At 54.8% G+C, this 18,060-nt stretch overlaps 1 protein-coding gene across 2 annotated transcripts in view; it reads left to right on the top strand.

Moving 5' to 3' along the window:
• LOC144121464 (uncharacterized) overlaps window positions 1-18,060 on the top strand; it is a 400,927-nt gene that overhangs the window by 358,486 nt on the left and 24,381 nt on the right. For both annotated transcript variants that reach the window (XM_077654676.1, XM_077654675.1), the window contains exon 6: window positions 538-1,402. In XM_077654676.1, coding sequence (XP_077510802.1) covers window positions 538-637 — 100 coding nt within the window. In that variant the 3' untranslated portion in view covers window positions 638-1,402. The remainder of the gene's footprint in view (window positions 1-537; window positions 1,403-18,060) is intronic.

Here is an 18,060-nt window from a genome sequence, read left to right as displayed (position 1 = left end):
GCCTCGTGCGGCATTTGAAAGCGCAGCCGTGAATGTCGCTGTTGGGGGTCATGCAGATGCGTTTCGCACGAGCTTCCTTCTCGGTCGAGAGAGGAGACCCCCCCCCCCCCCCCCCCCCCCCCCCCCCCCCCACTGTGGCTGTTTTGTTGACGGCAGTGTGCTGGCTACTAGTGCGTAGTCGACGACTCTGCCTGCCGTGCCTTCCTTGAGTCGGTTATAGAGCGCCTAGTTTTCTGAAACACTGGTCATAGATATGGTATGGGCAGGAAGGAAGTAATTGGTTCACGAATGTTTCTTCGGTTGACGGGAATTTACATGTCCGACGTAACAGCACAAAGAATAAAGCCGCAAACGAACACCTGCTTCACACTGACAACTCCCGTGCCTTAGAACCAACGAATAAGTGGCAGTTTCACTTGTTGGATCTTCTGCCTAAATCAGGCGCGTTCTCTGACATTGTGAAAATGAAGCGCCCTTGTCTGACGGCAAACCGCAGCCCGCCTAAATTTTCGTTTTTTTTTTTTGCTCTCTTCGCAGGTTCGGTTTTAGCCCCCCAGCAATGGAGCTGCACCTCCGGCCTTCTCCGGGGCTTCGAGCCGCCGTTCCCCTTCAAGGCGGCCGGCACGCCCCCGCTTAACACGTCGGGTCGCCAGAGCGCGGGCAGGGACGGCGGTAGCGCCGGAAGCGTCAACAACAACAACAACGCCGTGTCGCTCGCCAGCGCGGTCGGCAACGTGGCCGGAGGAGCCTGGCAGCGTCGACTCCGAAGCCGGCCTGGCGACGCCCAACCACGGCCTGCCTCACCACGGCGGCGGGTCGGTGGCGTCCGCCGCGCAACCGCGCGCCACGCCGCCCCTGAAGCCATCGTCGGCCACGTCCTCCCCGCCGTCGTCGCTGCTGGAGCCGCATCGGGGCAGCGCGCCCTTCAACCTCTCGGACTTCTCGTCGTCTCAGACCCTGCTGAACCTCGTGAGGACCGCGAGCGCACAGAGCGCCTCCCAACTCGAGACGTACCTCCGCGGCGCTGTCAAGAGACCGCACGACGGGGAGCCGGCCAGGGCCGACCCCCTGGACCTGTCCCTGGGCACGGCCATCAAGAGACCGCGGTCCACGGACAGCCCGCGCTCCTCCAAGGACGCCGACGTCGGCGGCACGCCGCCCCGGAAGCAGGCGACGTCGCCCTGGCTTCTGCAGCTGGAAGGCGCCCGGGGGGCGTCCAAGTCGCCCAAGCTGCGCTGCGGCTCAGTGTGCTCGGACCAGGCGTCGTCCCTCCATTCGCCCTGCAGCGGCGGCCGTGGGGACCACCACCGATGGTGGCCAGCAGCAGCAGGTCGCCAAGTGGACGGTCGACGACGTGGTCCACTTCGTCGCCTCGGTCGAGTCGTGCCAGGAGTACGCCGAGGTGAGCGAACCTCTTCTGGGAACGCGTACTCGACCCTGCTCCGCGCTTTAAGCCGATGAGTACACGTAACCAGGCTGTAGAAAAACTAATCAGGTTTCAGGTTTCTTTTGAAGAAATTTGTTGCAGAAATCAGTGGTTTGGTAATTCAGTACAGTAGGAGGTCCCAAAACGAAGCTGTCAGGGGGACCTACTATTACAAAGTGCCTAATACGCCAATATGGCTTTCGTTATGTAAGGTCAACGTAAAGTCGATCAAAAGTTTAATTCTCGGCTTCAGTAGCCAGCCGTACGAAACCCTGTTCCGCCTAATAATACCTTAGGTCAGCGGAAGCGCAGAATGAAATATTACACGGATAGTATATTCTCCCGGCCCCTGTCTTGCTGTATAATGTGCTTTGGGCCGCATGAATGCCTCTGTGTCGACATATTTTGAAATTTTGCGCAACTCGGAGATCCCATCAGTGGTGGCCACCCTTAAGAAATTGACCAAAAGGGCCGCACCGACTTTCGCCTTATGGCACCGCGGCCTGCTTTCGCGCCAACCGAGCGGGCGTGTGTATCAGGCTGCCAGCGCGCGTCGGGCCAAACCTCCTTCGCCGGAGCTGTATACGATGATTGCGCACGGTGCACGGACACATCTGCCGCCCCTGCGACGAGCTCTTTTGTCTCGCTCCCGGCTGCTGCTGGTCGGCAGTGGCCCATCGCCCCGCCCTTGCACGTAAATCTCCATCTGGCGCCCCGAGACAATAAGGAGGCCGTGTCACGTCCCAGGGCGTTTCTCCCCCGGCAGCAGCCCCTGCGGTAGCCGCTAGTCCCGCTCCTAGTCGCTCTCTGCGCCGTCGTGCGAAAGACTGCGTTTGCGGCGAAGAAAGCGAAAGGATAAGGAGTAATCGCAGAAACAAAAGAGGAGGAAAAGAACGAAGAGCTGTGTGTGTGTGCAGCCGTGCCAAGCGCTGGGGCCGGCCCGGGTCTCAAGGAACGGGGCTTCGTGCGAGCGGGCCATAAACGCGAGGAGAGAGGACGGTGTAGGTCGTCGTCGACTTAGTCCCGACGGCGGCGGCATCGGACAGAGGCGGGTGATTACAAAGGCTGCTGTGGAGGGGGGCGAGGGTCGGGGGAGGGGCAGGGGACCCGGACCTGGCTTCGCGCCGCCGGTCTCCGCCTGCTTAGATGCTGCCACGGTCATCCGTGCGGTCTGCCCGGCGCGATGCTCTCCCCCTCTCCGTTTCGCGGGTGCAGTGTCGACGTGCGCGTTTGTCTGGAACGGGGACTCCCGCGAGGTCTCGCCAGCCGCTGTTTCCAGTAGGGGTTCCGGTCTCTCGGCGACGTGTGAAGTGCAGTACGGTCGATCACTGTCATTAGCCGATGACCCTTCTTCCCCACCCTCTCTTTTATACCTCCTCTTTCTTCTGGCTGACTTCTCGCTCCCTAAGCAGCAGTTCGGCGTCGCCTCGTTTTCGACCCGCCTGCTTTCCACGTTTCTTCTTGCCTCTGCCCTCCTCCCCCCGCCCCACACGTCTCCGGCCTGCTCTTTCTTCGCCAGTAAGTTCTGGCGTATTCCACGGGGCCTTCGCTTCCCTCTCTGTCCTTTTGTTTCCGCCATTGTTGTCCCCTCTTTTCCGAGCTCTGTTTTCTTTGTCACTGTAGCAGGATGCACTTTCTCCTCTGCCCTTATCGCCCGGATGGCCGTTGATGCAGCCTCGCCGGCGCTGCCTTCCCCTTCGGTGGCGTTCGGCGATGCCTTCCATCCTGGTGATACATGAACGGCTCCCATTGTGTGCAGAGGGCTCGTATACCTTGTGATACTGCTCCCTCGCCGTCTCTCCGGTTGCGGAGCGCCCTCCCGCTCGATGCCGGGAGGCGATAAGTTTGATGACGACTGCGCTGCCACCTCCAGCGACCGGCTCCCCCGCCCATACCGTTTGGCCGCTTTGATTCCTGCTATACGCAACTTCCCTCGCCTCCTTCGTCGCACTCTGTGATGGCCTTAGCACCCGCGTCTGTCATTTTCGCGCCTCTTCAGCCTCCTTCTCGAGTTTTCCGGGCTCGTGCACTCGCCCCTTGGTGCGATTCTGAAGCGATATCCAGCTCGAGTTTTAGCGGCGATCCGGGTTGTGTTACCTTCGGACAAATGTTTTCTTTGCTTTGTGCAGTGTTCCTCAGTCGCAGTAAGCGACAGAAAATGTCGGGAGAAAATAAACAAAGCTGTTTCACTACACTTGGCATCTGAGCGTACAGTCGTGCGCCTACCGACTTTTTTTTTTTTTTCGGCGGTCTTTGCTTGCCGCGCCTGTTTTCTTGCACTACTGCTGCTTGTGGTGACCGTTTCGTATTTTAATAGATGCCCCGGGCTGCCCCTTCGTGAGCCACCGACGTAGGGGCAACGCGTGAGGCGAAGACCGAACAAACAGAAGGGAACTGTGGGTTACCGAGTAAGCGAGAGACGGAGGTTTGGAGGAAGGGGGGGGGGGGGGGGGGGGGCATGCGCCTAGATGAAGCCCCTGTGTAGCGGCGCGTAATTTAAGTTGGAGGCGCATCGTGACTCGGGGGCCAGGCGGGCGGCGTCCGTTCCCAAGGGTGGAGTGGCGGCGGCTGCCGTGGTAGCAGCTGGGAGGAGGAAGTGTAAGGGGAAGCCAGCCAGCTACACCGCAACCGAAGCCCGCGTCTTGAAGCGGCAGCCTCCCCCCTCGCCTCCTCCCCACCGCCCTTACTTTGGCGCGCGCGCTAGCGTCCTTTCCGCCGCTACATGCCTGGCCGCTGGAGTCGTGACCGCTAACCGAGTTACACTTCGCTGAGAGCCCGCTTATCGACGCTGATCATCGCGGACCTGCGGCGGAGTCCTCCTCTCCTGGCTGCTGCGCCAGTCTTTCCTTTCTGTTGCTGTGTTTTATTTGCGGTCTCCAGAGCCGCCGGACCGACAGAAACGTGCGGCCGGTCTCCTCCTCCGTTTGCTCTTGCTTCTCTTCGCTTCGCGCGGCAGTGCCACCGGTGTCCGCAGGGCAGCCGACGTTCGTGGCTTCTAGGGGGTGTTGTCTTTCGCTTTTCTCTTTGTTTCTTGCCGTCTGGCCTGCAGGCCTTGTTGCAGAGTATGAATTTCTAAGAGCTGGCCAGTCTTCCCTGTTCGTTGAATATGCTTCTGTGTCGGCTACACTTCGACCATCCCTTTTCCCCGCCACCTCTCTCCTTTTCCGCGTGTAACCTTTGCGCCCTCCGCTGTATACCCTCGGCAGTATTTGCATTGGCGTCACTCCGTGAGAAGCTGGCGTGCGCTTGATTGATCAGCTGTGAGGCGTCTATCGGCGAGCTTCCCTCGTGAACCAGCTGCTGCCTTCGGCAGTTTATCCACGTCCAAAGGTTGTTCCCAACCCGTCTCGACCGGCTTCGTTCTGTGTGTCAGAAGAGCATGCCCACGCCGCGGGCGCCAGTTCCGTTACCTGGCGGCCAGTTTGTGGAAGTTTGCAGTGTGTGGCGCTGCCTGTGAGCTTAGGAATGATCTGTCTGCGGCGCCCTGCAACTTTTCGTTCACCACCACATGTGTGGTTTGAAAGGCTTTTGGGCAGTTCGTCCGAACTTCGCAGATGGCGCCACAATCTTCTAAGCTCTAGGGGAACGGGGTATTTCGACCCAATCAGAGCGTCGGATTTTCACACTTGGGCTGTGCGAGAAATGTGGCGGGTGGTAATGATCTCTGAGCTCTGTGGCCATAGGAAGAATTCTGTCACGGACTCGGGCACCACAAAACTGGCGTACTTCTCATCAAGGAAACGGACGCCAGTCCTTCAGTACCCTGATAGAGCGGTCGTTCAGGGCATAATTGTAACCCATTTCGGCGCACCCATAAAGAACGCTATAGTTGCCACAGACGCAGGCTATCACCGTCTCGGCGTTTTTCCTTGGTTGCAAGGGTTGACGCTGCTGGCGTTGTGAAGACGAGGTCCTTTGCTAGCAGGCAAGTGCAGTTACCTCGCTTACATGGCGTCCTACTCCGGATCCCCGGACAACACCAACATGCGACACGGAGTTGTTGAGAAACATACACGCACATAAAAACGGGGTCGTTCTCGCATACGGCGCCGCGCGCATCCGATGAGAAAGGCGCGCGCCGCAATTTGGGTTTCGTCGCATGCCGCGCCAGTGGCGAAGCATTGTTCGTCCCCGCCGCCCTTCTCCTCCGGAGGAGGAAGGAAGGGCGACGTCACGCCACCGCCGTCGCTGCTGCTGCCGCTAAGTGCATCATTGTCCGGCCGCCGCCGCCACGCGCGAAAGCGAATTACGCGGCCGACAGGGAAATGAGAGTGTGGCGCTCGAGGTCGCGCGTGTCACGGGGTCAGGGCGGTTGCGCTAGCCGACAAAACGGCGGCCTCAGCCACCGCTGCTGCGGCGACAAAGTGGCTTGACGCCTTGCCTGCGCCGCCGCCCATCGGTGCACGGGGGCGCTCCTGACAGCTCTGTGTCGCCCTCGGAGTAGAGGAGAGATGACGTCCGTGGCTGTCGGGAAGGAAGGCGGCAGACGACGCAAAGCACGCCAAGCGAAAGCGCTGCTGCAGCCGGTGACGTTGTCTTCTCTTCAGTCGTAGCCGGGAGGGGGGCTCTGCTGTTCTCCTTCCTGGGTACATCCGCCCGCCGGCGGCCATATTGCCACGGGCTCCCCTGTGCTGGAAATCTGGTAATACAACTAATGCGGGACAGGAGAGCAAAAGCGAAGGCATCGCCAGTTTGTTTATTGTTGCACCAGAGACTAACGTGTGGGTTCATATTTTATTGACAACATAGCGCACGCATATTAGGCAGTTTTAGAGTAGGGGGACCAGCTCGAATAAGGGAGTAGGGGAATAGCGAGATGCCAGTGAACGTGCGCAGGACAATAACGCGAGGCGCGTTATTGTTCTGCGCACGCTCACTTGGAGCCCTCACCATTCCCCTGTCCCCCTAATCGACAAGGTCTCCCTATTCTAAAGCTGCCTATAAGCCTAAACGTAGTGCAGAGTAACGATCGTCTCCTGCGCACGCGCCGTGCCGGGGGCGGTGCCAAGCCGGCGTCCGGTTATCCTATATAAACTTTTACTCAATTCACTCAAGTACGCCTCCACTATGTTAGAACTCGTCTAATGTGCGGCGAAAGAAAGTGAGTAATAGTTTCCTTACACATGTTTCGCCGACTCGTTAACGCTGAAATCCGATCCAGCATCCGCAGCAAGCAATCGTATAGTACCACGCATATTATTCCTGTATTTCTCGTACGCGTGAGTGCGCGCAGACGAGTGCGTCGCGGCAGCATCGTGACATCGCCACTTCTAGCGGGCACGCTCAGCGGGGTCAGCACGGACGACAGTTTCGCGGAGACTCCTCGCCAGCGGCACGATCTCCGGGACGCCGCATCTCCGCCTCTCTTGCGCTTCGCTTTCCTCTGCCCGTGGGGTGTCGCTCAATGAGCCTTTCTTTTCTTCGCGAGAGCTGTCCGGCGTCGAGCAGGGAAACGATGGTTGCACCAGGAACGGTGGCTCGCTAGCGAGATGCAACAGCACCCTAGGCTGCTGCTGCTTCTTTTGCTTGCGGCGTCGCCCGGCCGCATCGTCTACTCGTGACTCACTTTTCGGAGGCGCTAACGCGTCTTTGGGGCGCCAGATGGGAAGCATGCAGGCGCGCGCGATGCGCTTGGCCGCGTGGACGCGTGTCGTCGTCCGCGCGCGGTGGGGGTCAGCGGGTCGCTTTTCGCATTAAACGAAATGGGAACGAACGCCGCTATCATATATATAGCTTCATTTTCCTCGGCCCTTCGCGGCTAGCGGCCCCCGAAGAGCGCTGCTATCTCTCTCTTTCTCTTCTGCTCTCTTCTCTAGCTTGTTTTATTAGTCTTTTTTTTACGGGGAAGCGTTGTTCCTCCTAATTTCATCTTTTTTCTCCCCCTCTTCGCCCTCTCTGATCTATTTCTTTTTTCATTCTCGTTCGTTGTATTCATTCCCCTCACCCGCTTTCTGTTCCTTCTGCAGAAGCGCGGGAGACGACGGGCGAGAGAGAGAAGCTCGCATACTTGGGATCAGTTTCTTCCTCTTCGTGAACAGAAAGGAATAAAAATTCGGCGACTCTCCCATTTCTATCTTGTCTCGAAATCAGCAGCAAGAGGGGAAAAGGGGGGGGGGGGGGGGGGGGGCAAGCAGGAGGAGAAGACCCAGACTCGTCCTCTCGCCAACCCCGTGCCTCCCACTCGGCATCATCTTTTTTGTGTTTCTGCTCCGTTCCCTTCAGCGTCCACAGCTGTGCATCGCGGACTGCTCTAGACAGGCTCTTCGGTGGCATCGAATTGCCGCGTTTTTTTCGCTTCTCTTTTCTTGTCTCTCCGTTCTGTATAACGTCGTACCATCTCCGGGTGCGCACGCGCAAGAATGCGTGCGGATGGAATCTGCATGCTTGCGCGCTGCTTGATTCGTTTCTGCGTAAGTTAGCGCGCAGCCAAGCCAGAGCTAGTCCATAGCGGCTTCTTTGTTCGCTTGCCCTTAGTTCTCGCTTAAGCGAGGTTTCTGATTCTTCAATTTAATTAACAGTCGGCCTCTGAACTCTTATTGGGTTCGAAAGAATTCTGGTTTCAACCAAGGCATACATTCACCTAAAATGCCTGTCATCGCCACATACGTTGTTCGTCTATGGCTGCATGCTGAGACCCTAGCATATGGCGCAGATACGGTATACAGCTGCAAAGGAAGAGCAGGAACTGAAGGGGATCGTGGTACATGGTGGTGCGGAGAACGGATTACCGATGATTCGTTGGAGTAGCAGAGTGAATGCGGAGAACGGATTACCGATGATTCGTTGGAGTAGCAGAGTGAATGCGGAGAACGAATTACCGATGATTCGTTGGAGTAGCAGAGTGAATGCGGAGAACGAATTACCGATGATTCCTTGGAGTAGCAGAGTGAATGCGGAGAACAGATTACCGATGATTCGTTGGAGTAGCAGAGTGAATGCGGAGAACGGATTACCGATGATTCGTTGGAGTAGCAGAGTGAATGCGGAGAACGGATTACCGATGATTCGTTGGAGTAGCAGAGTGAATGCGGAGAACGGATTACCGATGATTCGTTGGAGTAGCAGAGTGAATGCGGAGAATGGATCACCGATGATTCGTTGGAGTAGCAGAGTGAATGCGGAGAACGGATTACCGATGATTTGTTGGAGTAACAGAGTGAATCCGAAGTGTTGGCGGTGGGGGCAGGGAGTGAGGTGGGCAGATTAGCAAATTCGGATAGGGTTGATCGGCGTAGGACAGGGATTAGGGGAGGTAGTCGGACGAGGCCCTCGTCTTGCCTTTTGGTCGTAGCCCTGCTGACGGCGACTATACAATAATGACACGGAGAATCTGGAAACAATGGTAACCTGTATAGAGAAGCGTATAAAGGCGTTCATCAGCCAGCTACCAGCTTTTGACTTTGAACGTGTGCCATTCGAAAAAGTACAATCTTACAGCAACATTCAACGTCCTCCGTTATCGTCAGAATTAGTGCTGCAATTGAAGGTATCAGCTCTTCGATGAGCTTTCGGCGCTCGTAATCTCCCAATAATGCAGTCGACTGGTATTATGCGGCCAGTAGCGGTGAATTGCCGCGACATGAAGTTATTGGCCTGGCATATGCCGGTTAACAGTTCTCCTTTTAATGCTTTTCTTAATTCACCTACAATCCATAACTTTTTTTATTTTCAATTTCACTTCGTATGCCGTCGGCAGCATTGCAATGGTCGCACTGCACATTCGTAGTTTCGAAGGGGCAGCTGGAGCCTTTCGGTGACCGAGTTAGGCGGAGGAGACCCGCTATAAAGGAGCGCCCGTTAAGGATGCGGACGAGGAGGAGGTGGGGGAGAGGGGAGGGAGAGATATATAAAGCGGTTGGGTGAGAAACAGCGGAACAGCAGCTGGGCAGGGAAGCAGCGACCTTTCCCGCTGGTCAAGGACGTCTATCTGCCCCTCCCCCCTTGTCTTCTCCCCTCGACAGGGTCGAACGCGTGCCACGAGTCCGCAATCGGTCGGTCGGCCGCTCGCTTCGATTTCCCGCTGGCCGCTCCGTCGCTCTTATTATTCGCGGGACTCATTCGCCGAACCAGGCACGCGCGTGCCCTACGAAGCCAATTCCATACCATCCAGCTTTGGCTCCCACATATATATTCTGTATGGCGTGCCTCTTTATTTCTGTTTTTTTTTTTAAATATCCGCCTTGCCCTCGCGGCTCACATACTAAATTGCAACCCTCCTCCTCTTTCTTCGTTCCTTTCTTTCTTCCCCTTTCTCTTTTTCTTTTCTGTCACTGTTTGCCACCCCGTGCCAGGCCTTTCACCGTGAACGCGCGCGACAGGTCTGCTTTATAAATACGGTTTCCGCACTTTGTCTCGCCCGCGCTCTAAGCAGCTATGCGAGCACAGCACCCTGCGGTGCGACCGCTGGCGGCGGCACCTAGCTGGACGTCCTTGCCGCCCGGTTTTATAGCGCTATTTTCCGGGGCCGAGAAGAAAGATCTGGCTCCTCCTTGCGGGGAATTTATCAACTTCTCCGGTCGGCGTTGCGTTTGTTTCGCGCTGGCGTGAAATTCGCCACTTCGACCGTGATGGAGGATGCGAGATTCCTTTTCTAAAGGCTCGAGGTGGGAGTGATCACTTGTTGCGAAACCTATCGGCACGGCGCGTCGAATAGAGACGGTGCCAGCAGTAATGTTGATTTTGTTGGGGTGGTCGCAGTGGCTCGTTGAAGCGGCTGTTCAAAATGCCTTTAGTCGGAATTGCTGGGAGGTAAGCCGGAGGAAATTTTCTTTGTCTTCCTACTTTATCGAGGATAAGACAAAGCAGAGTAGGGGAAAAGTGTTTGGGAGTACGTGGCGAGAAACAGATCGATTAGTGGGTTTTTATGTGCGAAAACAACTCTACGGCACTTCCGGTTAATCCGTGTTAAATCGCTGTACCCGTATAATCCGAAGAATGTATCCCTGTATTCCGTATTAATTCTGACCGCCGGTGGTTCTTTGACATGCACCGATATCTCAACACGCATGCGCATTTCCATTTGCCATTTATAGTAACTGAACCACTGCGACCGGCATCGAGAACTCGCACTCGGCTGTCAGTCATAGCAACATTCAGAGCCATTGCCATAGCCATAGTAACTTCCACTCGTAGATGGTGCTTTCAGCCACCGCCACAGCAGGTGTACAATTTACAAGACAACACGGCTGGCTTTATGTGTCTATAATACGTGTTCATATTGAGGGCACTCATCGAAGGACAATCGAAGGCCCAAATACAGCGCGACGGGTGAGCGCTGTATTTCATGACACAGGACGCAATACTAGGCAGACGTTTACTTGGTTTATGCGCACCGACGTCAACAAAATAACGTCACATTGCTTTGGCGACAAACGCGTAGACGCATCCCGCACAGAGAAGCCTCGTCCGCGTCTCCTGACCATCACCTACGGCGCTGCCGAGGTTCCACCTCCGACCGTAAGGAAAAAAAAAAAGAATTACGCATGCCACAAAACATACGTGTCATCGAATGCCCTCAGACTCGGCGTATATTATACTGTTTGCTAGGCGTGCTTCGGCGCCGTATACCCAGAGCGTCGTATTATAACAAGGTAGCGTCGTATACCCGCTCCGAAGCCTTCATTACGGCTCGCACTCTGCTGGGCGACGCTCGCGCTGGGGTCGCTCAAGAGTCTGTCGTCGTGCGCTCTAATTCTGCGGGCGCGGTGCCGCTTTCCCCTCTGCTGCAGAAGGTGCCCCAGTAGCTCGGCTGGAGTAGGGTGGTCCTGTCTCCTACTTAAGAGAGCCCTAATAGCATCGAGTCATACCCTGTCGACTCTAATCAGGCGCTCTCAGTGGCCGCTGATCTTCTTTCCTGATGACGTCTCCCCCCCTTCACTTCGCATCGACGACGACGCGAGCAGAGGCGACGGGTGCGTTTTCTCTGCGGCGTTCTCAGGATGCCTGCGTGGAGAGGGGCTGCTGCTAACGTGCGCTGGCAGCCGCGATCGCGGACACCGCGCTCTGTGCGATGATCTATCCACCTAATGACCGATCTCCCGTCTTGAGCGCTCGATCAACGGCAGCCTCTTTTCCCGCCTCGGGCATGTTTCCGCGTCCAGGTCGTCTGGAAGGAGTGGCGGGTATAAAAAGTAACTGAGAAAACAAAACTTCGCAGGAAGCTTCCGAAGAAAGGGTTCTTGGGTGTCCCCCCCCCTCTCTCTCTCTCTCTCTATCTCTCTTGCGCCCCTCACTTACCCTCATGCAAGCAAAATGAGGTGTAGTCCGTTACAGGGGTTCTAAAAGCTCGAGAGAGTGAGTCCTGGCCTGTGGAAGAAAAAAAAAAACTCAGTAAGGCGGTTTATAGAGCTCCTCGATGACACCAGGAAGCAAGTTTGTTCAATCGACGACAGAAGGCCGATAATATGTAGTTTTTTTTTTTTTTCGCGAGATTATGCTCTCGAATGCACGCATTCTCCCAGCTCCTCCCTTCTCACACTCGTTTCACAATTTTGTGCTTCCATCTCAGTGTCTGCACCAACGGGCGTGGGGGGTCGTTCGGCCTGCATAGACGCGTGCACGCATAGCGGTGTCTATATATTCCGCCAAAGATTACACCGTGCACTCGGCGCTTGGCTACATCTTGATGAACGCTGTCAATCCTCGTTTCGGTTTAGGGGGGCCTCCCGATTCGCGCCGGGGTCTTCGGCAAACGCGAACCAGCCGCTTCTCCTATCTCCATCCTTTGTTACAGACCACGCCCGCTCGTCTAATTATCTTGTCTGGCGTCCCACGCGCTTTTCTGCTTGTTGCTGGTGGCTGCAGGTATGTGTGTGTGCGCGCGCGTGTGTTCGTGCGTGTGAACATGCACAGAAAAAAAGCAATGCCCCGATTTTGAATTTGTGTCGTGATGCATTTTCGTCGTAGAAGAGATGAGGCCACAAAGGTGATAATAAATATTAAAAAAAAACGCAGACGAGAAACCAGTGAGGAGATGCCTCATACATATACACCGAAAGAAAGAACCGGCTCCGGCGTAAGGCGGTGAGCGATCACTAAATGAGTAGCTTTCAAACTTCAGGAACTGGCTTTGTTGTATGGCTCTTCTTCATGTACGCGGGTACCTCGAGACGACGCTTCATCTGCTTCGAGGTTATTCCCTAGATTTCTCTTCGCTTGTTTTTTTTTTTGTTTTTGGCTGTAACGAACGAGAAAAGAGGAAGCAGACACGCGCTCCCCAGTTACGCGCGGCTTTTTCTTGCTTCGCGGATGCTTTCAAGCCTCCCTCTGTTCTTGTTTTTTTCCCTATACTCTTCTATAGCCCTGCCAACCGAAGCGCTCACTCGCAATCGCTTTTGTCAATGTTTGTTTTTCGTCTGCGCCAAGTCCGTTTTTTTTTTTAATCGACCCCGGTGACTCACCAATTTGCGGCATGTTTGAGACAATTTTTTTTTTCTGTTCCGTTAGAGGGATGTATTGCTCTAAAACTATGCGCGTTATTGATACACAACGTCCGGAGTAGTTTTTAAAGCAGCCTGTACGTTCGAACCTCACCATTTCTTCGAGATTTCTTTTTTATTCATAAACCTAATCCCTTTGCAGCTTTTAAATATAGTGTTCCGCATTTCTTCCGCGTTCGAGCGCTCACTTTACCGAGTATGAAAGCTTGCGTTTGTCGGAAGAGACAGCTGGAAGCGATGGATGATGGCGCTGGGATCCCCCGCGGCTTCCATTAGGTTAGGTTAGAGTATAAAGCCCGAAAACGTTCATTAATTGTCTCAGGGGATCGGTGGGCGCCTGAACCGCGCCGCGATGGAAGGGATGAACAGGCTGGAAAGGGGGAGACAAAAAGAAGTTATTCGATTCCAAGTGACTTTTATTGCGTGTTGCTGATGTTTTCGCTGGAACTTTTTTTGCCGTTTGCTGAAATAGCAAAGCTATTCGCAGCATGGAATTGGGTTTCTCGTAAGTATTCTGTTTTTACGGTACCAACACGCGTTTTCGACCCGGTAAAGTGCCATCACTTTAATCCAACTCCTTACTTCCGCTCCGCCATCTTGCCAGAGCGTATCCGTTCAGCGGACGAAACGCGATACGCTCTGCCTTTTCGACCCTGCGTACGCTAGCTTGCCCGAGACACCTGGGAACCTTCCTTCGGCGCCGACCGCGATCCAAGGCGGCGAGAAGCGCTCAGGGAATTAAGCCCTCTCTGTCTCACTTCCCCCACCCCCTGTCGAGCTATAGCGTTGCCCTGTTTTGCATATCTCGCCAATGAGGCGCCGCCGTGCACTTGCTCGCGCCGAATTTATTTGCCTCTCGTGCCGGGAATCTTCTTCCCGCCCTGCTTTCTTGTCACCCTCGCGGCGAAACACGTGCGCAAACAATCTGATATACGCTCTCTCACAGACACATACACAACTGCTATACGTTAGCACTTCCGCCACCTGCGTTCGCGCTCTTTAATCTCGCCTTTTTCCTCTTCGTTTCATCCTTTCCCTTGTTTTCTTCGGGTTTTCTTTCTTTCTTCGGCGCCAGCCCTGCGGTTTCTTCCTAGTTTCGTGGACGGAAGAAGGCCTCCTCAGCTTTCTCAGCGGCAGCGCGTACGTGAGATAGGCGCGCAAGTGTGCCTATACTTTCGCATAAAGCAGCTGGGAACAGTTCCGGTCGCGACTGCGCCCAGTCGCCAGAGGAGCGAGCGAGGCTCAGCGGAGGAAGGTTCCCTGCCTGCACTTTGGAATCCCCCGCCTCCTTCTGTCCATCCTCAACCTCCTCACATACCCTTCACTTTATTAACAACCGGGGTTAAACCAAACCAACTCTTACCAGACAGCGGGGCATGTATATATAAGAAGCGTGCTGTTTACTCTACGTGTGTAGTGTATGCGAATACGGAGCGCCCTTCCGTCTCGGGCGTTTCGATAGCGAGCGGAGAGAGAGGAGGTCAGCACGCACGCAGAGAGCGAGGGACGCTAGCAGCGTGCGTCGGCGGTTTTTCGCGCGCAAGTGGTTTTCGCGCGCTGACGCCTTTCGCGCCGAACGGCGCCCTTTGGTCGGCGTTACTTCGGACCTTTGGATGCTTGCTTTATAGCTGATGCGCCAGCGCTCGGACGACCTTTGACCCCGCGGAGGAGGCCCGTGCGTAGGAAGCGTTATTATTTCCTTCGATGCCCGATCCAAACTGCGCGCGCTATTATCCGGGGGTCCCCCTCCTCTATTATGTGTCGGCCCTTCCAACGTCGTCGGAAGAGGGGGGGGGGGGGGGGGGGGGCGGTACTGATAGCTGTAGCCGATCGAATGTTTCGTACTCTCTTATCGACGTAAGAGAGATTCACCGTGTCGGACACTTCGACGAGAACCTGATGACCGCACTTTTTCGGGATAGTGTATGTGCGTGTGTGCGTCTACGTGCGTTTTAACGCGAACTCAGTTCACCGGCAGCTTGAGTGAGTCGCCCGTAATACGGGCTTTTAAGCTGATAGCCACTCTTGGGGCACCGCTGTGGCGAAAAAAAGGAACGCAGGCGTAGGCCGGGACTCATAAAAACAAGCCTTCGTTCCGAAGTCGCGGCCCTTCTTGATTGCGGTAGCGGCGAACTCTTCTGAACCCGCGCGCTTTCGACGGTATGCACGGGGTTGCTCGTCTTCCGTTCGGCGCAGTCCTTACGTCTTTGTCAAGTCGCGGAGGCGAGTGTGGAAGTCTTCTCTCTTCCTATTTTTTTTTCTTTTGGAGGACTGGTTTCTTAGTGCCGAGTTTCTCGGCTGAATCGCTGTAAAAATGAGTAGAGAGACTTTTATAGAGACGCTTTTCTTCTGTAAAAAAAAAAAAGAAAAAATTAAGAAACAGGCTCGTAAGGTAGGTTCAAACATGAACGTGAAGGCTCGCGATTTGTGCGACGTGCGCTAGCTGCATGCGTCGCCCCTTTCGTTTCAAAGGATATCGTTCCTCCACCGCGGAATCCGAGGCTTATTCACCTCCACAGAGGATGTGGATTCTGCTTAGCACTTATCGAGCCTCTCGATAACCCGCATGCCTTCTCTCTCTCTCTCGGGATACTCTCCTGCGGAGCACTCCGTTTATTTCCTTATTCTTTCCCCGTCACATGCGCCCTTTGCAGCAAAAAAGCTGGTGCGTGCCGCTCGGGTCTTCTCGTTTCTCTGAGAAAGAACGAGAAAAAAAGCTTCCTCAGTTGCGTAAAATATACCTGGGCACATTGCACGCAGTATCCGAAAATGACTCCTCTCTGCTTCGCCGCCGCCGCTCGGGACTGAACCCTTTCGCGTCGATAACGACGTCCCTCCGCAGACGGAGACCGTCACCCCGCGTTGGGCTGGGAATGCCGCGCGAAGTGTGGTAGCCACTTGGATCGGCTATCGCCGAACGCGATCGTTAATGCCGGGGGCTCGACCCTGTCTTTCCGGTGGCTTCGCCTCACCCCCCCCCCCCCCCCCCCCCCCTCCTCTGTGAGCCGCCGCTACTGCTGCTGCAGGAACGCGCACTTTGTACAGCGGCGCTGCTTAATCTCCGATTTTGCCGCCAGCCATTATTTTATTTCAGTTCTTTTTTTTTTGTAAGAAAGAAAAGGTTTGGCGTAGGGTCGCTCTGTAAAATAGCGGGCAGAAATTAATGGCAAAAAGCAGCTAGACCAGCCTCCGACAAGTGTTCACACATGAAAAAACGAAGAAAAAAAACGGTCGTGCGAAAACCTGCCTTTTCGGCTTTTCCCGGTGGCTTTGCGATTGTAGTTTGTTGTGCTGACATTTCTTTCTTTTTTGTGTGTGTCAAAACCTGCAAGACTGCCGGGTTAAGTTGCCCGTGAATATATGCGCTATATATACTGTTCAAGCAAATAAAAGAGAGAGGGCGATATAGAGCCGAGTCGGCAGAGGGCATGCGGGAAGCACCGCACGCGACACTTTAGGGTCGGATGGGCCGCACGATTGCTTGGTAGCAGGACACCGGCTTTTTTTTTTTTCCCTCATTTTCGGGTTCCTGGTCTGTCCCGCTCAGTGCCGGTATCTTTATTCCCACGTTCGACAGGTGCGCGATAAGCTGCGCGTTTTCGCCTTGCTCTTCCTCTTCGCATTTATGGCTGCTGTTGATTTCTTGTTCCCTGGTTCGCCCACTGACGCCACGTATTTGTCTTCCTGTTTTGCGTCGCCTTTTGGCTTCTCTGGTGCTTTTCGACGCTAGAAGCTATTGTTTTTCGCTTAATCTTAATCTAACTAGCTTTTTTAATCTATTTTCTCTTTGTTTTATGCGTCCTAGCTGCGTGTATAACCTCTGAGCAACGCGGCAAGGTCTCGGCAAGATGCGAGCAACTGCGCGTCACAGGCGCTTTCCGCGGAGGCTAATACAACTGGGCCTCCACTGAACCAGTTGGCTGGGCATTGCGGACAATTATACGGGGGCGCAGTGAAGGCAAAAGAAAGAACAAAGGAAGAAAGGGGGGAATAGAACGAAGAGAAGGAAGAGGACGCGGCTTCTGCCTACGCTGGGCGTTTGTTAATGTTAGGAAATCGCAACTGGCCATGCAGATGCCACGCTTGAGGGCCTAACGAGGCCGGCTAAAGGTCGTCCGTGCGCCGCTGTATAGACAGACACACGTACGCGAGTAAACACACGGGGAATGCAGCTATGGGCGCGGAATCCCAAATGCGCGTCTGCGGCGGTCACCGATTCGCTTCACTGGGCCCCTTTCCCCCCCTTTGTTCGGGGGCCGCTCTTTGCACTCCTCGTGTGCGCCCAGTGCCCCCAAACCAGCGTACGCGAGCCACTTATTGTTTCTGGAACTTGGAGGGCATCCTTCCTCCGGTCTGATTGCCACCACACCTTGCTGCAGACATGTGTGTGTGTGTGTGTGCAGTTGCGTTGGTGCGCTCAGTACACACCGGGCGTGTTTTCCCGTCAGGCTGGTCGGTCTTGAAAAAAGAAAAAAAAAAACTGTAATGAGCTGTTTCACGGGCCGCTGAAGCCGTTGTTCAACGTTTGTGTTTCTTACTTGAGCGGTCACTACTATACCGCTGCCATCCAGGCTTCGGGCTTCATCAGCTGCTTTATTGCCGTGTTCTCTATCGGACGCCAGTCATGTCGTCTCTATGGACCAACCGGTGATTTAGCGGTGCCCTACATTCATAATTTAGTCTAGCTTAATGAGTAAGTACGTTTCTGTAAGTCGTTTTGGTATGGATGAGGCCGCTTTCTTATTTTCCGTTGTGCCACTCAAATGTGAACAGGCTGCAAAGTAAATCGTAATTGGTTTCCTTTGCAGCCTTGCGGTTGTGATAACTTGATTTTTTTTAGTATTTAGATATCATTTGATTTGATGTAGTAATTTGTTGTCAGAGCTGGCTATTCGTTCAGTGCTAATATCGGGAACACATAGTGAGAGATGCACGTAGATAAAACTAAATTGATGCTAATTATTCGGTCCTTCGATGCCTATTTTATACCGCCCCCCATAAGACCCTGGGCTGGGTTTTGCACGAAGGCTGTTTCCTCACTGTGATGTGCGCAGAGCTTCCCGTCTTGCCGTTTTTTCTTGAAACGAAGATCCTCAAAGTTGTGACCCCCCCTATAGAGACGGCAGCGTGCTCAACTTGCGTGGTCAAGCCGCTCGCAGTCCCCGTGTTTCTTCAGCGCGGTCACCGACCGGTCGG

Source organism: Amblyomma americanum, chromosome 2 (assembly GCF_052857255.1).
Source record: "Amblyomma americanum isolate KBUSLIRL-KWMA chromosome 2, ASM5285725v1, whole genome shotgun sequence".
In the NCBI taxonomy this organism is placed as follows: domain Eukaryota; kingdom Metazoa; phylum Arthropoda; class Arachnida; order Ixodida; family Ixodidae; genus Amblyomma; species Amblyomma americanum.
Note: the sequence above shows the minus strand (reverse complement) of the source record. Positions and strands in the feature narration are given on the sequence as shown.